The sequence below is a fragment of the Drechmeria coniospora genome, chromosome 02 (assembly GCF_001625195.1).
Source record: "Drechmeria coniospora strain ARSEF 6962 chromosome 02, whole genome shotgun sequence".
Taxonomy (NCBI): Eukaryota; Fungi; Ascomycota; class Sordariomycetes; order Hypocreales; family Ophiocordycipitaceae; genus Drechmeria; species Drechmeria coniospora.
The window spans coordinates 3,356,619-3,379,971 of NC_054390.1; the positions used below are offsets into that span (position 1 = coordinate 3,356,619).

The window sequence follows — 23,353 nt, forward strand, 5'->3', positions numbered from 1 at the left end:
GATGTCGGATTCTCCGTAGTCGGCGGCGTGGTGAGATTGGATGGATGCGCAAGTACGGAGTGCTGTAAGTGAGTAAGTGAGTATAACTAACCATGGTGTGGGACGGTGGGTACGGTGATGCCCCCCCCCGGCTTCGCTTATGGTGTCACCTCGATGGAACCCACTTGGCGTTCCCCATACTCTGTCCGCTCGGAAGTACCGTCAAGTACCTGCGAGTACGTACTGTGCCCGCTTGTACAAGGATGTACTTGCAAGCCAGTGCTCGTGTAGGTATTCTGTTTCATACGCTCGTATCAGTACGAACTTGTACAAATACAGCACCTGCTCGGACGAATACCCTGACACACAGTGCGTAGCACGGAGAAATACGTCCGAGCCCCCGCGAGGTCTCTGCGCAGCACAGTATACGCGCCGTGCACAGACGAATTATTCGTACAGTACGACGCACATAGCATCGGCCAGGCCAGTCCCCACTGTCCAGTTCAGGCTAGCGCATCGCCTGGTGAGCGTCGAGTAAGACATACCGCTTTGGGCACGTGGATTCGTTACGAGTCTTCGCAAAGAGTTTCCCACGCTTTCCAGACTTTCCATTTCCCTTTCCCGTATTCAAAGAATACCTGCCCATCCATCGTGAACCAAAAGCCGTGAGTCCTTGGACAGCGGTTATACAGTAGCCGTCCAGAAGACAAGTGTTGACAAGCCTAGGGATCGGAGAGGAGAATCCACAATTATGCGCCCGGTAGAGGACATCTTGGCACTCTCCTTTCCGCTTCTCATCCCTCCGTTGTCCGCTTCCGTGTCCCTTCTCTTGCCTTTTTCAAACGAATGGGAACAGAACTCAAGCCCAATTCGTCACCGTCTTCCCCTCACGCGGCAAGGTGTCGAGCCGGTTGGCCAAGATGGGGAAGAGAAAACAGCCACGGTGTCAGGTCAATGCCGTCGTTGTCGGCATGCCATCCGCCCTCGTTTCATTTGACCACAAACCTTGCCAAGCCGGTTCTAGCCGCGTACGGATTCTCAGTACCCAAGCAAGTGTTGTTGTGTACTGTGTGGTGGTTAGTAGTGCGAACGGCGAGCACAACTAGTTGCATGTAAGGACTCGCACGAGTTCATGCGTAGCCACACCTCCCTTCCCACAGGTACAAGTAAGTAAGTAAGTTTAAGTATGGCTATACGAGCATCCATACTTATACCGACACACGTATAAAACATGCATATGTGCGCGATGCATGTCGCCATCGTACGGTTTTCCCCTTTCCACGTCCTTTCTGCATCCGTACACCCCTGCATCGCGATAACGCCCGAGCCGTGCTTCGCCCCTTCCACCCGGAGGGGTGCGGAGCGGTCGGGAGTTAACTGGGGTGGACGTGGAGGATGGCGACCGGGTACCCATAAAAGCTCCGAGATGCGGTTCATGCGACTGGGAAGAACGCACACATGACTTGCCGCAGGTGTACTGCACAGGTCTCCGTTGCCAGGTAGTCGTGGACAGGCAAGTGTACGTGCAGGGACGGCTGCATGAGTTCCACATGCGTTCTTCGCGGGCCGGAGGACGTCGGTCCTCTCGGCGAGAAACAGTCGCTGGCACCCGTTTGCACGCGTTTGAATCGTGCGTCGCGCCGCAGGGGAGCTTGTCTCATGGCTTTCAAGGCACTACGGTCGATGAGGTGTGCGAATATCAGGCCCGCAACGCCAGCCGGCATCGGTGGCAACCTTGGTCGTCCCCGACGACAACCTTTGCCTTTCGCCCCTTCAGCTAGCCAGAGGTAATAATAATAATACATGCAATGAACACATCCGCAGCAATGCCGTGACCCACGCACACTAACTTCATCGTAGCCTCCAGCCCACAGCCTCGCTCCCCCATTCCCCGCTTTGCTGGACGCCGTCGGCCAGCTCTCGTCTCGCGCGGCAGTCGTTGCGTGGGTGCGGCTTCGTTCCGCAAGATGACCTCCAGCTGCGTCCAAGCAGTTGCGTTGAAGTGGCCAGGGAGTTCGCAGGGGACGGAGAAGGGGAGGGGACCGAAGGAGTGGGTTGGCTCCATGACAAGCTCTGCAAAGAAATCCTTGCCTTGGCTTGCCAACCTCCTACCTGGTTGTACATGCACGTTGACACGTACTCACAGCAGTTCTTGTGGGCCTTGTGCCTACGAATCGGTCTTGCCGCGATGGCACCCCGGATGGCACTACGTGCCAGTACGCCCGACTCCCGAGAGCCTTGCGGATACTTTATTGGAGGACAAGGGGCGTAAGGAGGTAACCGGGAACAAGGGGCAAGGGAGAGTATGGAAAGGCCAGACCAGCCCGTCGAGTCATTCCCGATGGTGGCCTATACCATGTTCACTGTATAGATGGCGTACTGTACTCGTATGAGCACGTGCCCTGGCATATACCCAGGCATCCGGGAACCGCGATACGGGTCGGGGGATGTGGAGGAGGGAACGATGGTGGCAACGAGCAGGGAGCAGGGGGAACAGGGGGGCGGGAAGCAGGAGGAGTCACGACGGCCGCTCCGATGGGGACGACAGCCCTCGATGGAAGGCATCCTATCCTCATGTAAGTAAGTACTTGCGAGGTATTAGGTGGGTTCGTCCTAATCATGTCTAAGCGTGCGTGCATAGGTCGACTCCTTCTTGACACTGCCACGCTCAGGGGTATGCTGTGGCTGGCCACGTCACGGCAAGACGCACTGCGTATGATGAGGCTGTCCTTGTGCCGATTAGCCTTGCGATTGAAATTCCCGTGCGAACCGGACGCGTTCGCGGCTCAAGGACGTATGTAGGACGCATGCAAGTACGCATGGTGGCAGGGCCCAGGCGCCCTTTGATGTTTTGCATCAGCCCTGATGGTTGTCGAGACCCCCGATCAGGGCCGAATCAGACACACGTCTGGACGCCAAGTACGCAATGTACGGCGGCCAATCTCTGAGAGAGGAAGAGCACAAGTATGAGAAAGGCAAGCGTCGTCGGCAGCCAAGTATGCGTCTCGCCAGAAGGAAAACCATTCGGGCCTCGACCGGATGTGCCCTATTCCGCACATGCAGATGGGACGCCGGGAAATGAAGCTCTCGGGCAACGCGTCGTTCCCCGCCATCTTCCCCCAACCCTTGTCCTGTGCATACGAGCTCCCCTCTACAATGACACGATCCTCCAGGAGGACCAGTGATAACCTTCTCAGGGGGTCCGGGTTGATCATCGGGAAAATTTGCCATTCACCGCCTCCTATCCTGCATTGATAACCTTGTAGCAGCGGCAGGCTTGGAGAGCTTCGTGATTGGAATACGAACAAGATCGGTATGTCCCGGAAATTTATGGTCAAAGATGTACCGAAGCTCAGGGACGGCAAGGAACCTGGCTCTATGCCGGGGGGGGGGGGGTTTCACGGCAGCTCAACCCCAGCTCCCGGTCCAGGTGCCAATGGCCTCCTCCCATTCCAGCATGAAAGCTATCACATCATGGCACGCCGCACGACCGCAGCCGTGACCGTGACCGTCGTGTCTGTCTGGGGCAGAACCTAGCCGCTTGTGCCTGATTAGGTGCTTCCAGTTCCGTGATACCCGCACACACATACTTACGCCTGCCCACACACTTGTCTCGAAAGCGACAAGTCGGCGGCGGCACGGATGATGCATCAGGTTCAAGAATGAACTGCTCCCCTAGAAGTGCGGGACCCGACGGCGAGAACCTACATGTCCATGAGGCCAATGAAACGGAACCATGCCTACCTTTCCCGCTGGAGTCACCCGACGCCTCCCCATCTGACGCTCCATTCGAATCAGGAGACGTGCAGGCACACCCACCGTAGAAGGCCATCAACGCAAGCAGGGGGGAAGTGGAGGAGGAGCCCGAGAGATGGGTCGCGGATATCGCTCACTTTGTGTTCCGTAGGCGCAGAGTTGACCATGACGGTTGCCCGATGCACCATACCAGCCGCGGCCTCCATACCAGCTATGCTGCTGCCGCTCTCCTATTCTGCTGAAGTTGTGCCGGTACGCATGCGTATGCCTGTGCCACGGCTCCTGTGCTGGAGCCGAATGAAGATCAAGCAAGCATCATGGGCGGGTTGCGCCTTGCAGGCCTTCATCGACCACCTAGGGTCCCCCCAACGCGGCGACCCTCGTGGCCCCATCCTGGGGGAGCCCACTTTGCGACGTCGATATTCGAGACGACTGGCCTCCGTTGCCATTCAGCCTTCTGCCACGGAATACTCCGTACAAGGCAACATTCATACGACCAAGCGCAGAGAGGAAGCCGCTAGTCATGCTGTTTGTCGCGGCGCGAAAGGGGGAAGGGGGGGGGGGGAAGAGAGGGGAAGCGGAATGGGGCAAGCTATGCTAGCCGAACAGCGTGGAACCGTAACCCGTACAAGTTAGATTAAGCACAATGGAGCATTGTATCGGGTTGCGGCACATGACTGCACGACTTGGTATGAATGCTCGACGCAAGGGCAAGCATGCTTTACACTGGAGAGAACCTCGAACGATCAAGTTCACGGTCCCCCGCAAGAACATGGCGGCATGAAGCGCTCGAAACTCAGGATAGAAAGCCATGGCATGGTTGAAATTCCACGTAGGAAACTCCACGTACATGGATGCAGTCTCGACCGATGTGGCCAGGGTCTCGGACGAAGTTGAACTCGACGCCGGCCTGTCACAGGCTCGACACTGAAATGTTTTTGATAATGAAAGTTGGAATCATGCTTGACTGTCGATTTATTGCCTCGAGACATGGCGCATGGCGTTATAAGAGGCAGCTCCGAACGTACAATGTCCACGTGCCCAGACTGTAATGGGAGAAAGTACTTGGATGAGACAATGGCAAGCTGTCGCGTGCCGGTCGTGCGATTTCAGTGACTCAGGCAATGGGAATTGCCGGACGATCCCGTCTGGCCCTCCAAGATGGACTGACGGTTCGTCAGAATCCAAAAAAAATCAACGGCGGTCCGAAGGGTGATGGAAGGGCATCCGGAACAGGCAGGTGCCTAGGCATTGAGCTCGATTGCGTTGGGTCTTTTTCTCCCTGCCAGCGGCTGCTCTGGTGGAAGGCCATGGTATTCAGGTCTTCCCAAAGCCGGCCGACGAATGCTAGAAATCGTTTGCCGTGGGCCTGGTCCGAGACGAGGCAGGACATGAGCAAGGAGCACGGCCACGATTCCCATGGCATCGTACCATCCGAGTTCTCGCCATGGCCTTGGTTGTGCCACGGACGGACGACTGCTTTGCAAACCACTTGTGCCAGACATTTGCACGAAATCGGCACCAGCTTGCCTTTCGTACCGGCACCTACGTGACCGGCCGTGTCAGCGACGTGGCCGGGGAGTAGGCGCCGTCGAGCTCTGGGGACGATTATTTTGGGTGGGCCACCCACCAATGCACACAAAGCACCCGCCGCATATCCATCCGGCTGTACACTCTTCTCCGCATGGTAGCCCCTGTTCTTGACGACAATTCCAGCAGAGCCGGCTTCATCACCAGTCATTGGAGGGTAGGCCGTATAAGTGGACTGTGGTGATGCTCGGCACAGAGTCAGGCCTATCACGGACGCCGCGTATTGATATTATTGCCAGGAGTAAATCGGAGGCAATACTCTCCTCCAGCATGCCAGGGTATGCGGTTCGAGACGCTGACTCGCTCCGCATAGCCAAGCCACGAGACCGGTCGATGGTCAGGACCTACTTGCTTACAGCACCTGCTCACGAAGCCTTTGCGTCCTTGCTGGGTCGTTGACGAGAATCGTGGAAAACGTCGTTCCGGACCACGGACCCGGGAGCGAGGGTTTCCGGCGCAGACATGGCATGCGAAGGCCTAGACCAAGGTTCGCGGTCCATTCGAACGCCATGATTTTGGAGGACGAACAATGCGGTCGAGCAGGTTGCATCTTTCAGAGGCTAGGCACAAAGGGAAGCCATGAGGCTGATGCAAGGTTTGCGTTACTCGAGGCCGCTGCCGAAACGCAAGCCGGTATTTATAGTCTCGAATACGAGACGATTGCCGCAGCGCAGAGCAGGAGACGACGCATCACAATGCATCTGCACGCAGCGTACGGAATGCATGGAAGGATAGATGCCGGAGTACGATGAAGATGACACCCAAGTGCCAAGACGTCTGCTGGCGAGGCGCGCACACCGAGCTCGGCCGACTCGGATTGGGAGGCTCGCTAGGTGCTGGTCGATGGCTCGCCCGAGTAGGTTGATTTTAGTGTCGTTTCGATCCTCGGAACCAGCCTCTGACGCATGCTGGCGGTAGTCGTGGTGACGTTTTGCCGCGGCGTCGAACTGGCCACGTAGGTGTAGTGTAGTCAATGACGGGTGCAGGGCGAGCAAGTAAGGTTACGCTCCGAGGACGAGTTGAAATTCTCCACCCCACGACACCGCTCTGGCGCGCAACTTGTGGGATGAAAAGTATAAAGAAGCTATAAATAGAAGACCTACCGAGCCCAGGTGAGAGGCGGACGGACGATCCGAGCCACCGGTACACCACCTCGGAGCAGGCTGATGTGGGAGGGAGCCAGATGAGGAAAGGGTCAGGACGTGTTCCATCGACGGTTCGAGGCTACCGACGGATCATTAGGAGCAGGCGGACGGACGGAAGAAGAGACGAGCTCGGCGGGCTTTGCCCCTCCAGCTCGGCGGCCATCGTCACGACGGCCAGATGGGGAAAAGAGGACGAAGATTGAGGGGACAACTCGGGTGCCCATGCACAGCGACGGAGGTGGAAATGACGGCAAGAAACGGGTGGATTGTTGAAAGTTTGACGGACGCAAGCATGCCGGCGTGCACCGGCAAGAATCCGCTCGACAAGGGGTTGGCGATTTTGCGACGGCAGGGCTCCATGATGGTGTGGGAGTTGTGGGAGTTGTGGGAGTTGTGGGGGGGTTGTGGGAGTCGTCGGGGTGACTTGTCACTTTTGTCACCTGACACGGGCAACGGTAACTGAAGTAAGTATGGAGAAGTCAGAAGTAAAGTGCCTAGTAGGTGGAATCGGTACATGCAAGTGCAGTACTTTTGGCGCAGAGGACGAGGTATAGCCGTGTACTCCGTACCCGTACAGTATGGAGTACAACTAGTTGTAAGTATGTAAAGTAAAATAGGTGTACATGCATGGACGTACTCTGTGCTCCGTACTGGACTCTGCACTGTACTCTGCACTGTACACGTACTTCCTTTCAGTACGGAGTGCTCCGCGCAAGTACGGACTTGCTGCACATGCACTTGCACACAGTATTAATACAGCACTCACTTGCACAACCACGCATGCAAGCGATGTGGACATGGGCGTACGGAGGAGGCCCACGTACCTGCAGGTGGTAGGTACTGTACCCGTGGTGCAAGTATACCCGTGGTGCAAGTATACCCGTGCTGCAAGTATACCCGTGCTGTACTCAAGTATACCTATGCTGCAAGTATACCCGTGCTTTACGGAGTACTCAAATATACCTATGCTGTAAGTATACCCGTACTGTACTTGCACCCACCTGATTAACTGTACTCGCAGTACGGAGTACTCCGTACTCCTAAATGCACAACTACGGAGTACAAGTACGGCGCACACGTAATCGCAACAGCGATTCGATTCCACCATTTCGCTGCTAGTGTCCGAGCTTCAGGCGAAGGAATCAAACATCTGTCGTCATTACGGAACGTTGGACGGATGGCCACGGCGACGAAAAATGAAGCGCAGAGATGAGGACAGGCCAGGCGGGGAGATGCCGTGCGGGACAGCAGGGCCGGTGAGGGTGATGGTGGACAAAGTTTTGGTCGACGGATGGCTCGCGCAGGCGGCGAGTGAGAATGGGGCGCCGGGGGGGGGGGGGGGGGGGTGGAAGACGGATCGGTGGCTGGCCCTCCCTCAGGGCAGGCGACGAGAGCATGAACTGATTGCCATGCGAAAGGGATACGACGGCTGTTTGTGGCACGACGGCGGCGGGCAGGTGTACCACTCGGCGTGCAAGTAATACGTGTACAACTACGGAGCACGGAGAACCTAGATACCTATCTTGCAATGACGCTGCACTGTCAGCACTCTACACTGTGTACGACTACGGTGCACCGCAAGTGCTCTACTCTGCACTGCAAGTACTCTACTCTCCACCGAAAGTACAGTACTCTGCTCTGCATTGCAAGCATTCTGCTCTGCACGCACTGCGAGCACTCTACTCTGCACCGCAAGCACTCTACTATGCACTGCTGCTTTCGTACGTGCACCGTCGATACGGCAGGCGTGGCGTATGAGTTTCTGTCGCCGTACCTGTGCCGCGGCGCCCACAGGCATTGCAGTACCAACCTCCTTGCAAGTACCTGGACCGACTGGGTCTGGGTGCGAAACAGGTACATGGCCGGCCGGCATCGATGCAGACAGCACTGAGAATTATCAAGCAATCACTGCGCACCATATTAGCGACGCCCTACCTGCCCATGCACGCACCAGGCCAAGCCCACCCACGCCCACCTACTGTACAGCAGCCAGGTACTAAAGTACATGCACCAGGTACTGTAGGTGCCGCATGGCGTGCGGACGGTAACTTGGCCTGGCCTGAATGCGAGGATGAGCGACCGGCCGTTGATGCAGCGCGCAGGCGATGCCGACAAGGTTCGGCGTCGACGGCCTGGCCGATTGGGCGTCGACCATGTGGCGGACATGCCGTCATGATGACACGCATCCGTCGATGCGTGGACGACGGCTCTACCTGGCCGACGGTGACGCTGCACGATACGGCAAAAGGTTGCGGGCTCGATCAAGCGGAGCAGGTGCGTTCACGCACGACGCCTGGCAGCACTCGGCATCCGGTTAGGCTGGGCGAGCGTGCACCGTTGCGCGCGGGCAAAGGCTGGAGGAGCCAGATGCGATGGGCCCTACGGCGAGAGAGCGGACGACCCCACAGGCTGGTGGCATCGGCGCCGTGGTTTGTTGCCAGCTTCGACGCTCGAGGGCCTGCATACGGCTGCCGGCAATGCGCCACTGGTGCTGCGTACGTCAGAGGCACATGTGCGCGGTGTTTCCGTGCTGACGATTGCTACGCGTGCCATGCCGTGCATCGTGCAAGACTGTACCGGACACGTATTTGCTGCAGAAGCGCACGAACTTGTGCGTGTGTGCGTGTGTGTGTGTGTGTATGACGTAATATACCGTACTGGGTACACGGCACGCCAGCAGATGTTGGCGCACTGTACTCCGTACAGTAAGTATTGTACGTAGGCGTGCACCGTCGGGCCCCTACAAGTGCTTGTACGGCTAGGTGCAGATCAAGTAATAATACGGGGTGCAGTATGCAAGTGGGTTGGCAAGTACTTGCACTGTGCAACGTAAGTAGGTGCAAGCCGATCACTCGCAAGGACTTACAGTACTTGAGTACTTACTTGCCCGCCCAAGTACCTCCTCAAGTATTATTACAGTACATGTACTGTACAGCGCATGCGCCAAGTACGCAAGCAATCCGTAGGTCGCTTGGCGTCTCGAACGGCGGTGAGGGGGCGCCAGACGGTCAGCCGTTGTGCTATTCTTAGACGGGCCCACCCGAGCAAAGTTTCTGGTGGTACCAGCGGCGCCCGCGGAAGCACCTCGGCACGTCGGCTCAATGAGCGGTCCTCTGCCCCCCCGAGCGCCACCGGCGTGGCGGTCGAAATCTACGATTCATCCGCCCGCCACGGCAGGCCATTCGCTGTAACCTTGGGCGCGCGCCGAGAACATGACCAGGTTCCTACACGTCAAGCACCGCACGTCAGGCACCGCACGTCAAGCACCGCACGTCAAGCACCGCACGTCAAGCACCGCAACGTCAAGCACCGCAACGTCAAGCACCGCAACGTCAAGCACCGCACGTCGAGCACAAGCACCGCACATCAAGCACCGCACGTCGGCCACGCCGACCGTCACAGCCACCACGTAGGTACCGAGTACAGTACTGTGCAGTACATAACATTAGTTGCACATACATGCCGATAAAGGCGACGGTTCAATCTTGGTAGCGCCGCTAATCACTACGGAGCACAGATTGAATCGACACCTTTGCGACCCCACCAAACTACCTACAGTACTTGCCAGCACACCTGCAAGCGCTCGCCGCCCATCAGCAGGACCGCCTCCCCACTCGACAGCAGCACGCACATGCGTGGCGGTGGAAGCTCCAAGGAGGAAGGGTGCAAGTCGTCTGCGCAGCGCCGTGCCGCGACGGCGTCCCGTACGGTACGCGGCACCTCGCCAGGCGCATCGCAGGCTCGCACGCTCCGTAGCGCAGAGCACCCGAGAGCGGTGCGGACGGTGGTGTGCGCGCGCAGGCACAGATGCGGCACGCACTCGGCTTGGTGCCCCCGCGCATCCTCGTCGGCCTGCCCTTTCTTGGCCGCAGATCCACCGGGCGGAAACGGCGAGGCCAGGGTTGGAAGCCAAGGCACAGTACACTTACTTGCTTAATCATTAGTTGCACGGAGTGGTTGTAATTTATCATTACAGCGCGGAGCACTTGCACGAGGCTCGACGAGGTGCGCGCATGGCCCGACGGGCCTGGGTCCGTCTCCTCGTCCGACCGTTCCGACGCAGGCGAGCGGAGAGGGCCGGACGGAAACGGGAATGGGCACGGGAATGGGCATGGGCGTGGGAATGCATGCGCCCGAGATGATGCTCGAGCAGACCCGCCGTGTGTGAGCGAGGACCGCGGAGACAACGGAGGACCGCGGAGACAATGGAGGACCGCAAGCGACACGTAGGTAAAGTAAGCACAAGTGCAGACGGTAATACTGTAGGTGCTGTGCAACGCGCAGCATTGCCAGCGCATGGAAGACTTGCCGCGACGGGCGACGAGCAGCACTGTTTGCACCAACAGTACGAGGACTTTGCACCGGTGCTGAGGCGAGCAAGTACTGTACGGTACTCGTTGGCGTGCTGGACCACGGAAAAGGTACGTACACCCACAACAAGCCTGCAAGTGCCTGCACGTCTAGTACCTAGTAGCTACTAGGTTCGTACCTACACCTTCCAGCACACCTTCCAGCACACCTTCCAGCACACCTTCCAGCACACCTGCACCCTACTGCAAGCACGCATCGACACCGAAAGCGTCCCATTCGAGCCCACCGGGCCCAAGGCAAGCTTGCTTGGCGGCCGGGGGCTCGGGCTGGGCCCAACCCTACCCACGCCAGGGGAACACCACGACGCTGCGGGCGCAACCTGACGCCCCGTCGGATTTCGGCTGCCGGGCGACGCCTCTTCTCCGTCCACTCGACGTGACATGCGTGGACGATGGAATGCCCGTCGTGCCCGTCGACGGTTTTGAACGAGTGCCTGCCTGGAAGGGCGGAGAGGGCGGCGTCGGCCTCGGTCGCCGCGCAGGGGCACCTGCGGTACGTGCTCGAAGCAGGTGAACGATGGGCCTGCTTGGCGTGGGCGTAGGCCTACCAGGGCGAGCCAGTAATTGCAGCGCAACCCAACCCGTAAGCGGAATGACCATGCCAGCATTGGTGGCGGTTGTGGTCGATCAACACACTTGCAGGGAGTACGTACTGCAAGTGCTGTACTTGAGTACTGTGCAGTCAGTAAGTGCTGCAAGTACTCGCCGGACCGTACGGACAAGTATTACTTACTCTGCGCATCCACCTGCACAGCGCATTTGTGGACAAGCACGGAATACTCCGTCGCCGCCCCCACCCAAGGGAAGAAGGCGATCGTACTGGCAGCGCTGGCGACCCCGCCGAGAGGCAAGGGACCAGAATGGGACGGCGGCGATCTGCTGCCTCCACATGGTGCGACCATGAAACGTTGTATTTTTTTCCCTGCACAGCCGCACCGCGGGGCGCGCTCGACAATCGGACCCTCTCCCGTTGCCCTCGGACAGCATGCGCTCCGTGGGTGTGCGGCCTTGGCAATACGTACATGTAAGTACTTGCGGCAGGATCTTGAAAGTAAGCAGGTGCTGTACTGTAGGTACAGTATGAAGCACTCCGCATACTGCAAGTACTTACTTGCCTGTAATTCGGTACTTGCAGCACCGCACAGCGCATGTATGACCATGCTGTACTAGCTTGCTTGCACAAGTGCACCCACCTACTGGTATGTGCGGGTTTGGGTTACACCCGAGGTAAGTACATGTTTGCACGCGAGCACTTGAGTCTACGGTAATATTACAATACACATCGTACTTGTAAGCAGGCGCTTGTGCTGTTCGTAGGCGTAGTCGGCAATGCAATGCGGCACGAGGAGAGCCAACGACGTCATTCGCGCCGGCCTGCCGTGCTCGTGCCTGGACCCGGTTCGGCGGCACGCACACCCGACACCAGACACGCAGCGAGCGCAGGCCCAACCACGGCCAGCACCCACGCCCACTGCACACACAGGTGCCTGCGCCCGCCACGTCGAGCCCTAAGCGAGAGCACGGTTGGTGCTGACCGGCGTGCCTTGTTGCACGGCTAACCCCGATCAAGCAACGGATTGCTGCCGCGAGCAGCCCGCACCCGTCACCCTGCTTGGCCTCGCGTGGCCTTGTCCGTCCTGCTCCCGCCTCCCGCTAGCACCGGACGACGTCGCCGACAATGCGCCCTCGTACGAGACGAGCTCAGGCGCATGAGCGAGAGCACCCGACCGGCATGACTTTCGGTGCGCGCGTGCGCCGTGCACCTAGGGCCGATGCGAGCACGCCTGCCGCCCGCCGCCCGCCGCCCGCCGCCAACCGCACGACGCTCGTCCTCGCAGGCGCCGTCCCCGAGGGAGGCAGCATCCACGGGTGAGTGCACGCGTCGCCGGCCAAGCGAGGCGCGAACCCGACGCCAAACTCCCCGCCCGGCTCGATGGGCCAAGGCCGACGAGGGAGGGAGACGTCCTCGAATGGCTCCGACGGAGCGTGCTGGGATGCCGGCGGCGGCCGCTGGTTAGACCGGACGGGCATCCTCGCGGCGAGGCCCACGCAAGCACGAGAGAAGGGAACCGCGGCGCCCGGTGCGTGCACAAGCACTGCGTGCGCTGCGTGCACCGTCACAGAGAGCACCCTCTGGCCGTGGAGAGGGGTGGCAAAAATGCCGACTCACTTTGTAGGGGTAGCGCCACCAAAGCTGAACCGTCCCTTTTGTCCGGCGACCGCATCGGCGAGGTGCCCAGCCAGCCGGTATCCACAGCGGCCCTGTCGACGAAGTGGCAGCTGGAGGGCCGAGAATGTTGGCTAACCCATCTAGGTAGTTCCGCCAACTCTCTGCACTCTGGTAGGCCCTTGCAGCGGGCGCCCAGCGCTCGCCCACCCCACCACGGCCGCCGCACTACAAAGGTACTGTAAGTACTTACTTGCGGTACTTGCACGCCGCGGTAATACTGCAAGCTCGTTGGCACTGGCCCCTACTGTAGGTACCGCACGGTCCTGCACGGCATCAAGTGTACTAGGTAGTATTACTTGGGTGCTGGCTGGACGGTACTGGCCATGGCGTTGGCTGTACTGTGCAATGTTACTTTGGCGCCGTAATCACCGTGCTGTCCCTTGCCGTCGTCTCCGACGCACTCGGCAATGTCCATCCGCACGGCCAAGTCGGCGCCGGAACGACACCCTGCCGTCCTCTGCCGGCCGGTCAAGATCTAAGTAGGCCGGCACCGACCTCGCGGCAGCTGGTAGGGCTGCATCCTCGCCTTCGAGAACAAGCACCTGCCGCGACTCCACGCACCCTTGCCCCCGGCACGCGGCGATACGAGCGCCTGGTCTCTCCTCGTCCGCTACCTAGGTGCGCAGTCGCCGCCATCCATGCCCCGGGCGATGGGCCAACCCAGTCCTTTCTCGGGTCTGCTCGACGAACCTCATCCACGACGAAAAGGGCAGCCGGGGCGGGGAGGTCGCAGGGGGAACGGCGAGCCGCCAATGGATGGGGGCACGAGGTGGTGTCCCCGGCGACGATGCCGTCCGTTGTTTCCTTTGTCGCCATGCCGCAACGGCGACGCCGACACCGTCACGTGCGGTCATGCGTGCGTTGGCGAGCCGGGAGGTGGCATAACGTCGCGAGGGCTGTGGCGCGTCCACGACGCCTTTGCTGTCGGACGGGGGCGGCGTTTCGACACGACTCCTTGGCTCGGGGGCAATGGGCTCGACGAATCGCGGTGGGGATTCGATGGCGAATGGCCAGCCGGGGGACGAACGAATCGACAAGCGTCGACCGATTCGCTCGTCCACTACTCGCATTGCAGCAAGTACGGGGTACTTGGGTGTGGTTGTACAGCGAGATGGATGTACAGCAAGTACGGAGTACATGTCGCAGGCCTTACTGTACTTTGGCTTGCTGGTGACGCCTGGAGCCGCCCCGCCCACACCCGATCGAGCTGCGAGTCGCATCACGGTATTACCGAGCGGGTACTGCTCGAGCGCTCCCACACACACGTTAGCGTCGCCGGCCAAATAATACTCGCCATTCATCATCGCTCCGCAAGTACTTGCTGTTTACAGTGCTCACGGGCGACGGGCGAATGCAGCGTATGACGTGCGCGCCAACAAAGTATTTGCCTTTTGCCGTGGCTGACGGCTGTGGCGGTACCGTCCGCCCTCGCCACGCCGGTCCTCCCACCAGCGATGAGAGATGGCCGCGGTGGGGAAAAGGGCAAGAGATGTTGCTCTTGGTCCGAACCGTTGGCGTGGGCGTACGGTGTAGGGAGTGCGCCTGCTCGCGTCGTCGTTCGCACGCCTCCTTGCTTGCAAGGTCTTGGTGTTCGGCCAATGGCTCTAGCGACCGCCGCCGCCGCCGAGCACGGGAAGGAAGGAACACCACAAGGAAGGAACGCGGCAAGGATGGAACACGGCTGGATAAGAAAGGTTCCTTTTGGGAGGGAATTCATGCATCGGCGTCCCTCCTTCCTGCTAGCTGCCTCGGAACCCGGTGGCGAGTCGCACGGTGAGCCCCGTTCTTCCCTGCACCGTCGTCGCGGTAGCGGTACGCCAGCGCGAGCTCCATCGTCGCCGGGAGGCCATGACGTGCCTACCGTGCGAGGCTGCGCGTCGTGCCTCGAGCCGGGAGCCATGACGACAACTTCCCGCCGCCCTGCCCGCGGCACGCGTCCAGTCGCGACGGGCGGTCCTCCATGGCGACGTCTCGCCGCCGCACGGCGCTCGGTGCAGCTGCTCTCTAGCCTGCGACGCCAACCACGGCGCACCGGATGGTGCGAATCATGCCGCGCCGTCACGCAAGCCGCACCGTCATGGCGTGCCACGATGCCGCCGTGCCACGATGCCGCCGTTCCACAATGCCCCCGCCTCCCGCCGCGCAGCCGTGAATGGCCGTCGCCGCCGTCGAGCTCGACCGAGGCCGAAAGGGCAAAGCGCGTCCCTTGGTCGACGTCGTCGCTAGCCTCTCGGCGCCCTTTGCTGCACCCGCTGCTGGGCTTGTGGGCTGCGGCCTCTGCTTTCGTTTGCCAACCCGCGGAGCCCGATCAGGGCCGACGCCGCGCCAACTGCCATTCCCTGCCCGCGCGAATCCATGCCCTCGCCCCTAGCTGCGCTTCCGCCCTCGTCGACGCTCCGACGAAGCCCCGACGAGACCTTGCTCGACCGACCGACCAAGGGATGCGGCCTAGCCTGATTGGTCATCGCCTGCGGCCTTCCAGCGGCGCCGCCATTTCTCCAATGGACCTTTTCGCGACGCACGCGGCCTGCTGCCCCCCGACAAGCCTACGGTAGCCGTGCTCCTCCCGCCGCGCAGCTGCCCCCCCCCGGCGAGCGCTGACGGCACCACCGCGACGCTGTGCTGTGCTCGTCTCGCCCTGTTCGGCGGCGGCAGGCAGCAGGTGCGCACTCGCCTGTGAAATTTGATTTCTGATTCAGCAGGGTCTGCCCGACGGACTAGCGACTTCCTTTCTTCCCTCCACCCACCCGATCGATCCATCCATGGTCGGTACATTGCTTGCTGCCGTCCGTCGTGCTGCGTGGCCGGCACATGAAGGATGATAGACCTGCACCCACCTACCAGCGCCGTCGGCGGTGCGCCTTCGGTGGTGCGCCGTGCGTGTAATTAGGCCTACTTTGGTGCATCGTGTACGCCAAGTAGGTGTGCTTCGCTTTGGCGACGACCGAGTGCGGACGGAGCGGGCTGGTGCCGTGGCATGGCGACCAGACGAGGCTCGCGCCCCTTCCCTTCCCTCTGGCTCTGGCGACGGCCACCAGCCACAAGTCGGTGGGAAATAGGCTCGTCGGGCGGCGATTGGTTTGCTATTTTTACAGCGTGCGCCAAGCACGTCGGCCTGTGCTCCGTACCGCAAGTGTCCTGGTGCACCGACAGTACAGCCATTACTTACTGCGACCAAGTACTGCTAGGTACGGAGGGTACACTGCATTGCTGTGCATGCAAGTGCGTAGGTACTTCAGTAATGCTAGTACCGTGCCGAGCACGCCCACGACTGCGAGCACCGTAACTTGCAAGGAACCCCGTACAGTGCGTCGACGTCTGCTGGGACCGCCTGTTGGTCTGCGGCCGGCCAGGTGCATGCAAGTACGTACCCCCATCTGCGGTGCAGGCACTCGTGCGTGTGCTCTGTGTGCATGTTCGAGTACAGTGTTATTCATCAAGCACGCTGTCCTTGCCGAGGTGCCAGCCCTGCCCGCCTCGTGACGCATGGGTCAGGGCCGTTGGAGACGGTGGGGATGTGGAGGGGATGCGCTGGTCTCGGGCGCCGACTCGGCCACTCGTGGCGGGGGTTGCGCTGCCTGCCAACGAGTGGTCGTCGTCGTCGTCGCGCAAGTACTGTACTTGCTTGCTGTACTCCGTACTGTACTTGCTTGCTGTACTCCGTACTCCGTACTTGCCCACGACTTGACTGGCCTTGCGCCGTGCTGCGGACGCCGCTGCATGACGGACTGCCCAGCTGTCTCGTACCGTCCCCGGCCTGTCCGTGGACAGCATGGAGCACGTGTGCGCCTAGTCGCGGGTAGCTTGAATGATTCAGGAAACGAACCATCGCCAGAGGACCTTGACAGTTCGACAGGCCTGCATGAGCGGTGCCCTCGCCTGCTGCCATGCTTTGCGTGCCGGTTGCGTGGTCGTGCATTGCGTCGTTGCAGGTCAGGTGGTTTCACGAGGTGCGGAACCTCTCATGCCTACGGGTACTCCGTCCGCACCGGCCCATCAAACGCCGTACGAGGTGCGCCGTTTGTCGTCCACTGCGCCGTGCTGGCTGACCGTGTGCTCCTGTTCATGTGCGGTGCTGTGCTAGGCGTGCGCCATCGTCGGCGCGGCCGCCTCTGTCCGTCCCCTGCTCGGCACTCTGCACTGTGCGTCGTGCCACCGCAAGTTTGGCCAAGGCGCCCGCCAGAACCGCCGGACCGATCTGTCCGAGGCGCTTGGCGAGAGCCCAAAGCAGCCCTGCACGGCGCACTTGCATGCTCGCGTAGGTACCTAGGTACTGTGAGTAGGCACCCGGTGGTGTCTAGGTACCCGCCTGTGCACATGGCTAGGTGTCGAGGTCCAGGTAGGTGTAGGTACCGATCTGGCCCGCTGGTGCGAGCAGGTATTATCGCGAGCAGGTATCATGGCGAGCAGGTATCATGGCGAGCAGTATCATGGCGAGCAGGTACCGCCGTGACCATGTGCGGCACCGTACGAGCACGCGTGCTCCGTACAGTGTCCAGTGTCGTGTGCTTGTACATGGGACGTGCTCGCGGAAACGAGTGCTGGTACGTACATTCTAGCAGTCCGCACCACCAACCCACCTCGTTCATTCACTGATGGGACCGATGCATGGGGTGCGTGGGAGCCTGTCCAGGACGCTCCTGCCGTCTTCCCGGGGCAGTTCTCGCTGGCACCTGCCCGCGACTAGGTTCCAGGGGTGTCCGGACCGCCCCTCCCCCCCCCCCCCCCCTGGCCCTTCCCCTAACCCTACTTGCGGAGTCGCTTCCTCGTTGCAGATGTAGAGGTACAGGTACAGGTAGAGGTACAGGTACAGGTGCAGGTACAGGTACTGGTGCAGGTACAGGTACAGGCACAGGTAGAGGTACTGGTGCAGGTACTGGTACAGGTGCAGGCACAGGTACAGGTGCAGGTACAGGTACAGGCACAGGTGCGCTGCTTCTCTGGGTACCGCTAGCCCGCCAAGTGGCGACGGGCACAGTGGCGAGCACGCAGCCACCCTGCCCGGCCTGGTCGCCCGCCGCCGTCGCCGCCGGGTGGGTGCTGGGTGGGTGGATGGATGATGGGTGGATGGATGATGGATGGAGAGCCATCGAGGTGGAGGGGGATGGCCTGCCCTCATCCTGCCGGGCCAGCCATAGCGGCTGGCTGCCTTGCTCGGCCTGCCATTGTCCAACGGACCGCTGTGACGGTGGTATATGGTATATGTGCCATGGATGCCATGCTGCCACGCACACCTCTCGCCGACCCTGGGCGTGTGCCATCCATCCATCCCAATCCATCCCATCCATCCCATCCATCCATCTTCCATCCTTCCGCACTCGTGAGCTGTTATTTATTTCAATCCCCCCATCCCCATCCCCATCCCATCCGAGACCCCCTTCCGCTCTCCCCCGGTCTAGCATCCTCCTCCGTCGTCACCCATCTCGGCTCGACCAAGTGCACCTCTGCGCACCTCATCCTTCCACCTCCCCCCCCCCCCCCCCCTCCCCCTACCCTCGCTCGTGGGAAGTCCTCGTCGACTCCCGTCATTCGCTTTCATCACGTCGTCCTGCTGCCGCTCCGGAACCCGCATCGTCCCGCCTCCCCGCCCTCCATCTCGCCTTCGCCATCGCCATCGCCATCGCCTTCGCCTTCGCTACCCGTCCTCGTCTCTCTCATCCGAGGCCACGCTGCCGGATATCGCATCGGACGCCCGCGCCGACCTCGCCGCTGGAGGAAGAGAAGAAGAAGAGGAAAAAGAAAAAGAAGCCGGAAGTGGTGCATCTACGACCGTCCCTCGCCGTCGAGAACCCGACCTGACGCCGAAAACCCCTCGCCTACCCAACCAACACGACGCTACCTCGAAGCTAGAGCCCACCAGGCATGCATCGGCCGCTCGTGCTGTGATTAATGTAATAAATATCCCACGGCAACGACCAACCCACGCTCGCTTTCCCGACTCGCCTCCACCACCACCACCATCTCCGTCTCCCGCTCTCGCTCCCGCATCGCCCGCCGCGTCCTCCTCCGCAACCGAGGCATGCTTTAGAGGATCCAAGCCCTCCTCCCCCGCCCCCCTCAGCCGCCCTCCCCGAGCACCTCGAAACATCACCATCGCCGCAGAGCCCCGGCGGAAGAGGCATTCGAATCGAGCGTTTCCGCTGAACCGACCCGTCCGCCGCATCTGCTGAGCCCCCCGCCGTTCGCTCCTTTCGCCTGCTCTTCTTGTACGCTCAACCGTCGAACCGCCACCCTGCCGTCGCCGTCCAGGCTGACCCTCGCTCGTCCAGGTCGCTCGCTTCGCGCCTTCGTTCCTCTTTTTGCTCTTCAAAATGGCCGGTCCCGGTGGTGGTCCCCCTCGTCGCAGGTAAGCTTCGACGCCGCCGAGCATCTCCTGACTTGACCGCCTCGTCTGACGGATGCCCTCGCAGCCACACAAAGTCCCGCAAGGGCTGTGACACCTGGTAATTACCGCTCCCTCTCCGTCGCCCGCAACCCCCGGCATCCCGCTCATCCGTTTGTTTCCCCTTCGCAGCAAGCGCCGCCACATTCGTTGCGACGAAAACTTTCCCCAATGGTGAGTGGCCTCGGCCTCCTCTTTTCCTCGCCTCGGTCACCCTTCTGACCTGCCGGCCGTCGGTCCGCCAGCCGCAACTGCACCAAGCACAAGATCCGCTGCCCGTACAACGACGTGCAGGTGCCCGACGCCGAGCGTTCCACGACGCCCGACAAGCCCGACCTCATGTGGACGCCGCAGATCGAGGCGGCCATCGGCGAGTGGCAGGCCACGGGCGTCTTCCCCTTCCCCTCGCTCGGCGTCTACCCGGCTCCGATGCCGCACATGTACTCGCTCGAGGATCTTCGCCTCATCTACCACGTCGCCAGCCTGTACCATCAGCTCGCCGCCATCGACGCCAACAACTTTACCCTGTGGACTCGCCACATCCTCGTGTACGTCGCTCGTCCCCTCGACTGCCCTCGCACGACGCCGCCCCTATCTCGTGTACCGTGTCACGCCTGACCGAGCGATCCCGTCGCTAACCCCTTTCCTCGCCCCTTCAGCCTCCTGAGAATCGGCGCCACGACGCCCTACGTCATGCACGCGCTGCTCGCCTTCTCCGCCATGCACATCGCCTTCCTCACCGACTGCCCCCTCGTCGGCAGCATGGCCTTTGAGCACCGCGGCATCGCCCTCAGCGGCCTGCACGAGGCCATCAACTCCTTCTCGCGCGAAACCTCGGATGCCATCCTCGCCGCGTCCCTCGTCCTCTCCTGGCAGGCCACAGATTGGTACGTCGTCGAGCCTCATGCCGGCCTCTCGCCGACGGCCGGCTAACAACGTTGCAGGCGCAGCTGGACCCAGCTCATGCAGGGAACCTCGACGGTACGTTCATCCCCCCTCCGGCCGGCCGCCACCGTCGACGCGGCCGACGCCTCTACCCCCTCGGGCCCTGACGGGCTGCCAGGTCATTGACGCCATGGACTCGTGGAAGCACGAGTCGCTCTTTGGCGACTTCATCGCCGAGAGCAGCACCTTCCCGACGGCGCCCTCGTCGCCTTCGCCCGACCACCGGCCCAGCCAGCCCTCCGAGGAGGATCTCCACGCCTACCAGCGGACCCTCGAGCAGGTCCAAAAGGTCGAGGCCTTTCTCAAGCGCAGCAAGGAGGACACGACGCAGCTGCAGCATCTCATCGGCTTCCTCAAGGGTGCCCGCAAGATCACGCCCACCCTCTCCATCGCCGGACAGTACGAGCGCCTGCAACCCCTCCGCACCTGGCTCTTCTGGATGCCCGTCGGCTACCTCCAGAGCCATCAAGGCTCGCCCAACTCGCTCGTCATCATCGCCCACCTCTACACCGTCGCCATCCTCATGGAGCGCCTCTTCCCCGAGATCGGCGCCGCCTACTTTGGCAGCCTCTCCATCTCGCCCGTCGAGGAAATTGCCCGCCGCCTCATGTCCTACAGCGTCGCCCGCAGCGACGCCGACAAGGGCGCGCATCATCAGACGCCCCTGGCGCTCATGGAGTTCCCCATCGACACCGTCGCCGAGTTCCGCTCCCGCATGGGCTGGAACAACCCGGAGCGGACGCCCTCGTTCCCGCAGTTCCACCCACCCAACTTCCCCGTCCCCCACGACGTCGTGGAGCAGCGACAACTCCCGCACCAGCACCAGCAACAGCAACAGCATCAGCACCAGCACCAGCACCAGCACCAGCTTCAGCACCAGCTTCAGCACCAGCACCAGCACCAGCACCCAAACTACGTTCCGTACGGCACCGCCGCCTTCAGCTACGGCGCCGACGCGATGCCCATGCTGAACAGCGCTTCGACCCCGGCGCGAGGACACCAGCCGCTGCCGCACTTTGCGAGCCCGCAGTACCTTGCCATACCCTCCCCCACATATCGTGGCTCCTACAGCCCGGCCTCGTCGACGATTGAGGGCTCCGTCACCTACAGCGACGTGGATGACTATGGCTCGACCCTTGACCTGGGTTACACCTCGGCCCCCTGTCCCCCGGGCCAGCCTTTCCTGCTGGGCGAGGCGCAACATCGCAGCTACGGCGTCGGGTTCGTGACTCCCCACCAACCCGTGTGGATCTAGGCACTGTGATGGCGCCCGAAGAGCACTCGGTACTCGCTCTGCCAAGACGTAATCGAATTGACCGTTGCCCGTTCAGGAATCTGCGCCGCGGCCTCGTGAAGCCGCTGTCGACGACGCTCGGCTTCGCCCCTCCCGACGACGCTGCCAATTCTGCCTCCTCGCGCTCCAGCGCCCCCTCTCCTTATCTTCACCCGGAGTCGCTCGCCATGCTTCCGCTGCCCGAATCCCCCCTGTCGACGAGCAGCCCGCCACGATTTCCCATCCGCCATCCCCACCAAGCTGCCGCCGTCTCGGGGCGCCATCCCAACTCGCCCCTTGCCCAGATGCCCCTGGTCTCGCACCAAGACTTTGCCCTCCGGCGAGACCGGAACGGCAGGACGAGTCCGTTTAGGTAGCCCGGCCACGGACCGCGGCGGTTGACCTCGGCGCCGTCGATTCGACCTTGTCGTCTGCGCGTCGATGCCCGCCGCCGTCGCCGCCACCGCCGCCGCCTCGGGACACGCCATGTGCGGCCCGTGTTGAGCACGCGCGTTGAAGTCGTCTCTCGTTTCGAGCGACGAATGTCTTCGTCTGACGAATCCCGCCGGCTCCTTGCCCGATGGCAGGTCCGAGTTGATCTCGGACGATTCGAGAGGAATCATCGAACCTAGAGCATTGTACAACACGCAACGTTCCCTACGATGATATCTGGAACCTTTCTCGACACTCCTTGACGAAAAGATACCCAATAGCATACATATTAGACACTCATTACGACCATGATGACGATTAGATTCACTCCCTATTATCCAGCCACACATGATGGCGGCGGGGCTCCACAACGTGGTGCCGGATGATGATCGCATAGCGAGAGGCCCAACGTTGCGCTTTGATTTTCACATCTCCATTATTAATTTTCCTCTGCTTATTTTTGATTTTTCCACGGTAATACGAGGTAGTCGTGTCGTGTCGGACGTTGGCAGCTCGTGCGGGCACCCATCTCGTTTTGTACATGCCTGGCGCTGGACGGGATTGTTTGCGCCGGGAACGACGGTTGCTGGTACTGGTCTGATTTGATATTTTTTTGTTGCTCAAACGCATGTAAGCGGAGCGAACCTTTTTGGAACGATTTATTCATTGATAGAATGGATTGGAATCTGACTTTTTGGCAAACCGGACTGTAGTCGTTGTTATTTCGACAAGCTTGGCCTTTGGTACTCGCATAATAATATACGTAACTGACAGCACCTCCGTGTCGCATGTGACTAGTTTTACCAAGGTGAATTATGCATGCCCGGTGTCGTGTTGCACTGGTCTGCGGAAAAGTTTGAAGGTGTTGGACAAGAAATTCACCTGTCATTTGGGCACGAATCAACCAAGAATCAAACAGAATCGCCGAGGGGTATCCAGGGCTCTCATGCAAGGAACACACAATAATCAAGTTGATATATTGAAAAGATTCGTCCAGGCTTGCATGCAACAGAAAGGACTGCAAAATTGGTGACCTGCTATTTGGAGTAGGCAAGCCAGCGTCCTGCGTGTCTCCGTTTCCCTCATCACCACCGGCAAGGTCTTTTGTCACAATGAGCAAGTGGGCGGGCGCATAGATTTTAACATGGCGGGAACATGACCATTCTGCATTGTTCCGAAAGAGACCCGAGGATTCCAGACGCTTCGAACGCAGAGAATAGACAAGATGCTCTCGCTCATGGACCGGCAGGA

The 23,353-nt window shown here is 60.7% G+C and overlaps 5 protein-coding genes across 5 annotated transcripts; 3 read left to right on the plus strand and 2 right to left on the minus strand.

The window, feature by feature from the left end:
• Positions 1–8,642: 8,642 nt before the first annotated feature.
• On the plus strand, positions 8,643–11,427 carry DCS_04063 (uncharacterized protein; the record flags this gene model as incomplete). Its single annotated transcript, XM_040801375.1, has 8 exons — positions 8,643–8,965; positions 9,501–9,879; positions 9,988–10,179; positions 10,227–10,389; positions 10,447–10,696; positions 10,755–10,891; positions 10,942–11,333; positions 11,383–11,427. The coding sequence occupies 8 exons, from the start codon at positions 8,643–8,645 to the stop codon at positions 11,425–11,427; spliced, it is 1,881 nt and encodes a 626-aa protein (XP_040656408.1).
• Positions 11,428–13,362: 1,935 nt separating this feature from the next.
• Positions 13,363–14,290, minus strand: DCS_04064 (uncharacterized protein; the record flags this gene model as incomplete). Its single annotated transcript, XM_040801376.1, has 3 exons — positions 13,363–13,545; positions 13,632–13,662; positions 13,761–14,290. 3 exons carry the CDS (start codon positions 14,288–14,290, stop codon positions 13,363–13,365), a joined length of 744 nt encoding a protein of 247 aa, XP_040656409.1.
• Positions 14,291–14,524: 234 nt separating this feature from the next.
• DCS_04065 (uncharacterized protein) lies at positions 14,525–15,625 on the plus strand (the record flags this gene model as incomplete). The annotated part of the gene is made up of 1 exon (XM_040801377.1): positions 14,525–15,625. One exon carries the CDS (start codon positions 14,525–14,527, stop codon positions 15,623–15,625), a length of 1,101 nt encoding a protein of 366 aa, XP_040656410.1.
• Positions 15,626–16,499: 874 nt separating this feature from the next.
• On the minus strand, positions 16,500–16,989 carry DCS_04066 (uncharacterized protein; the record flags this gene model as incomplete). The annotated part of the gene is made up of 2 exons (XM_040801378.1): positions 16,500–16,859; positions 16,897–16,989. 2 exons carry the CDS (start codon positions 16,987–16,989, stop codon positions 16,500–16,502), a joined length of 453 nt encoding a protein of 150 aa, XP_040656411.1.
• Positions 16,990–19,381: 2,392 nt separating this feature from the next.
• DCS_04067 (C6 transcription factor) lies at positions 19,382–22,047 on the plus strand (the record flags this gene model as incomplete). Its single annotated transcript, XM_040801379.1, has 6 exons — positions 19,382–19,416; positions 19,698–20,000; positions 20,112–20,339; positions 20,397–20,433; positions 20,516–21,618; positions 21,729–22,047. 6 exons carry the CDS (start codon positions 19,382–19,384, stop codon positions 22,045–22,047), a joined length of 2,025 nt encoding a protein of 674 aa, XP_040656412.1.
• Positions 22,048–23,353: the final 1,306 nt, after the last annotated feature.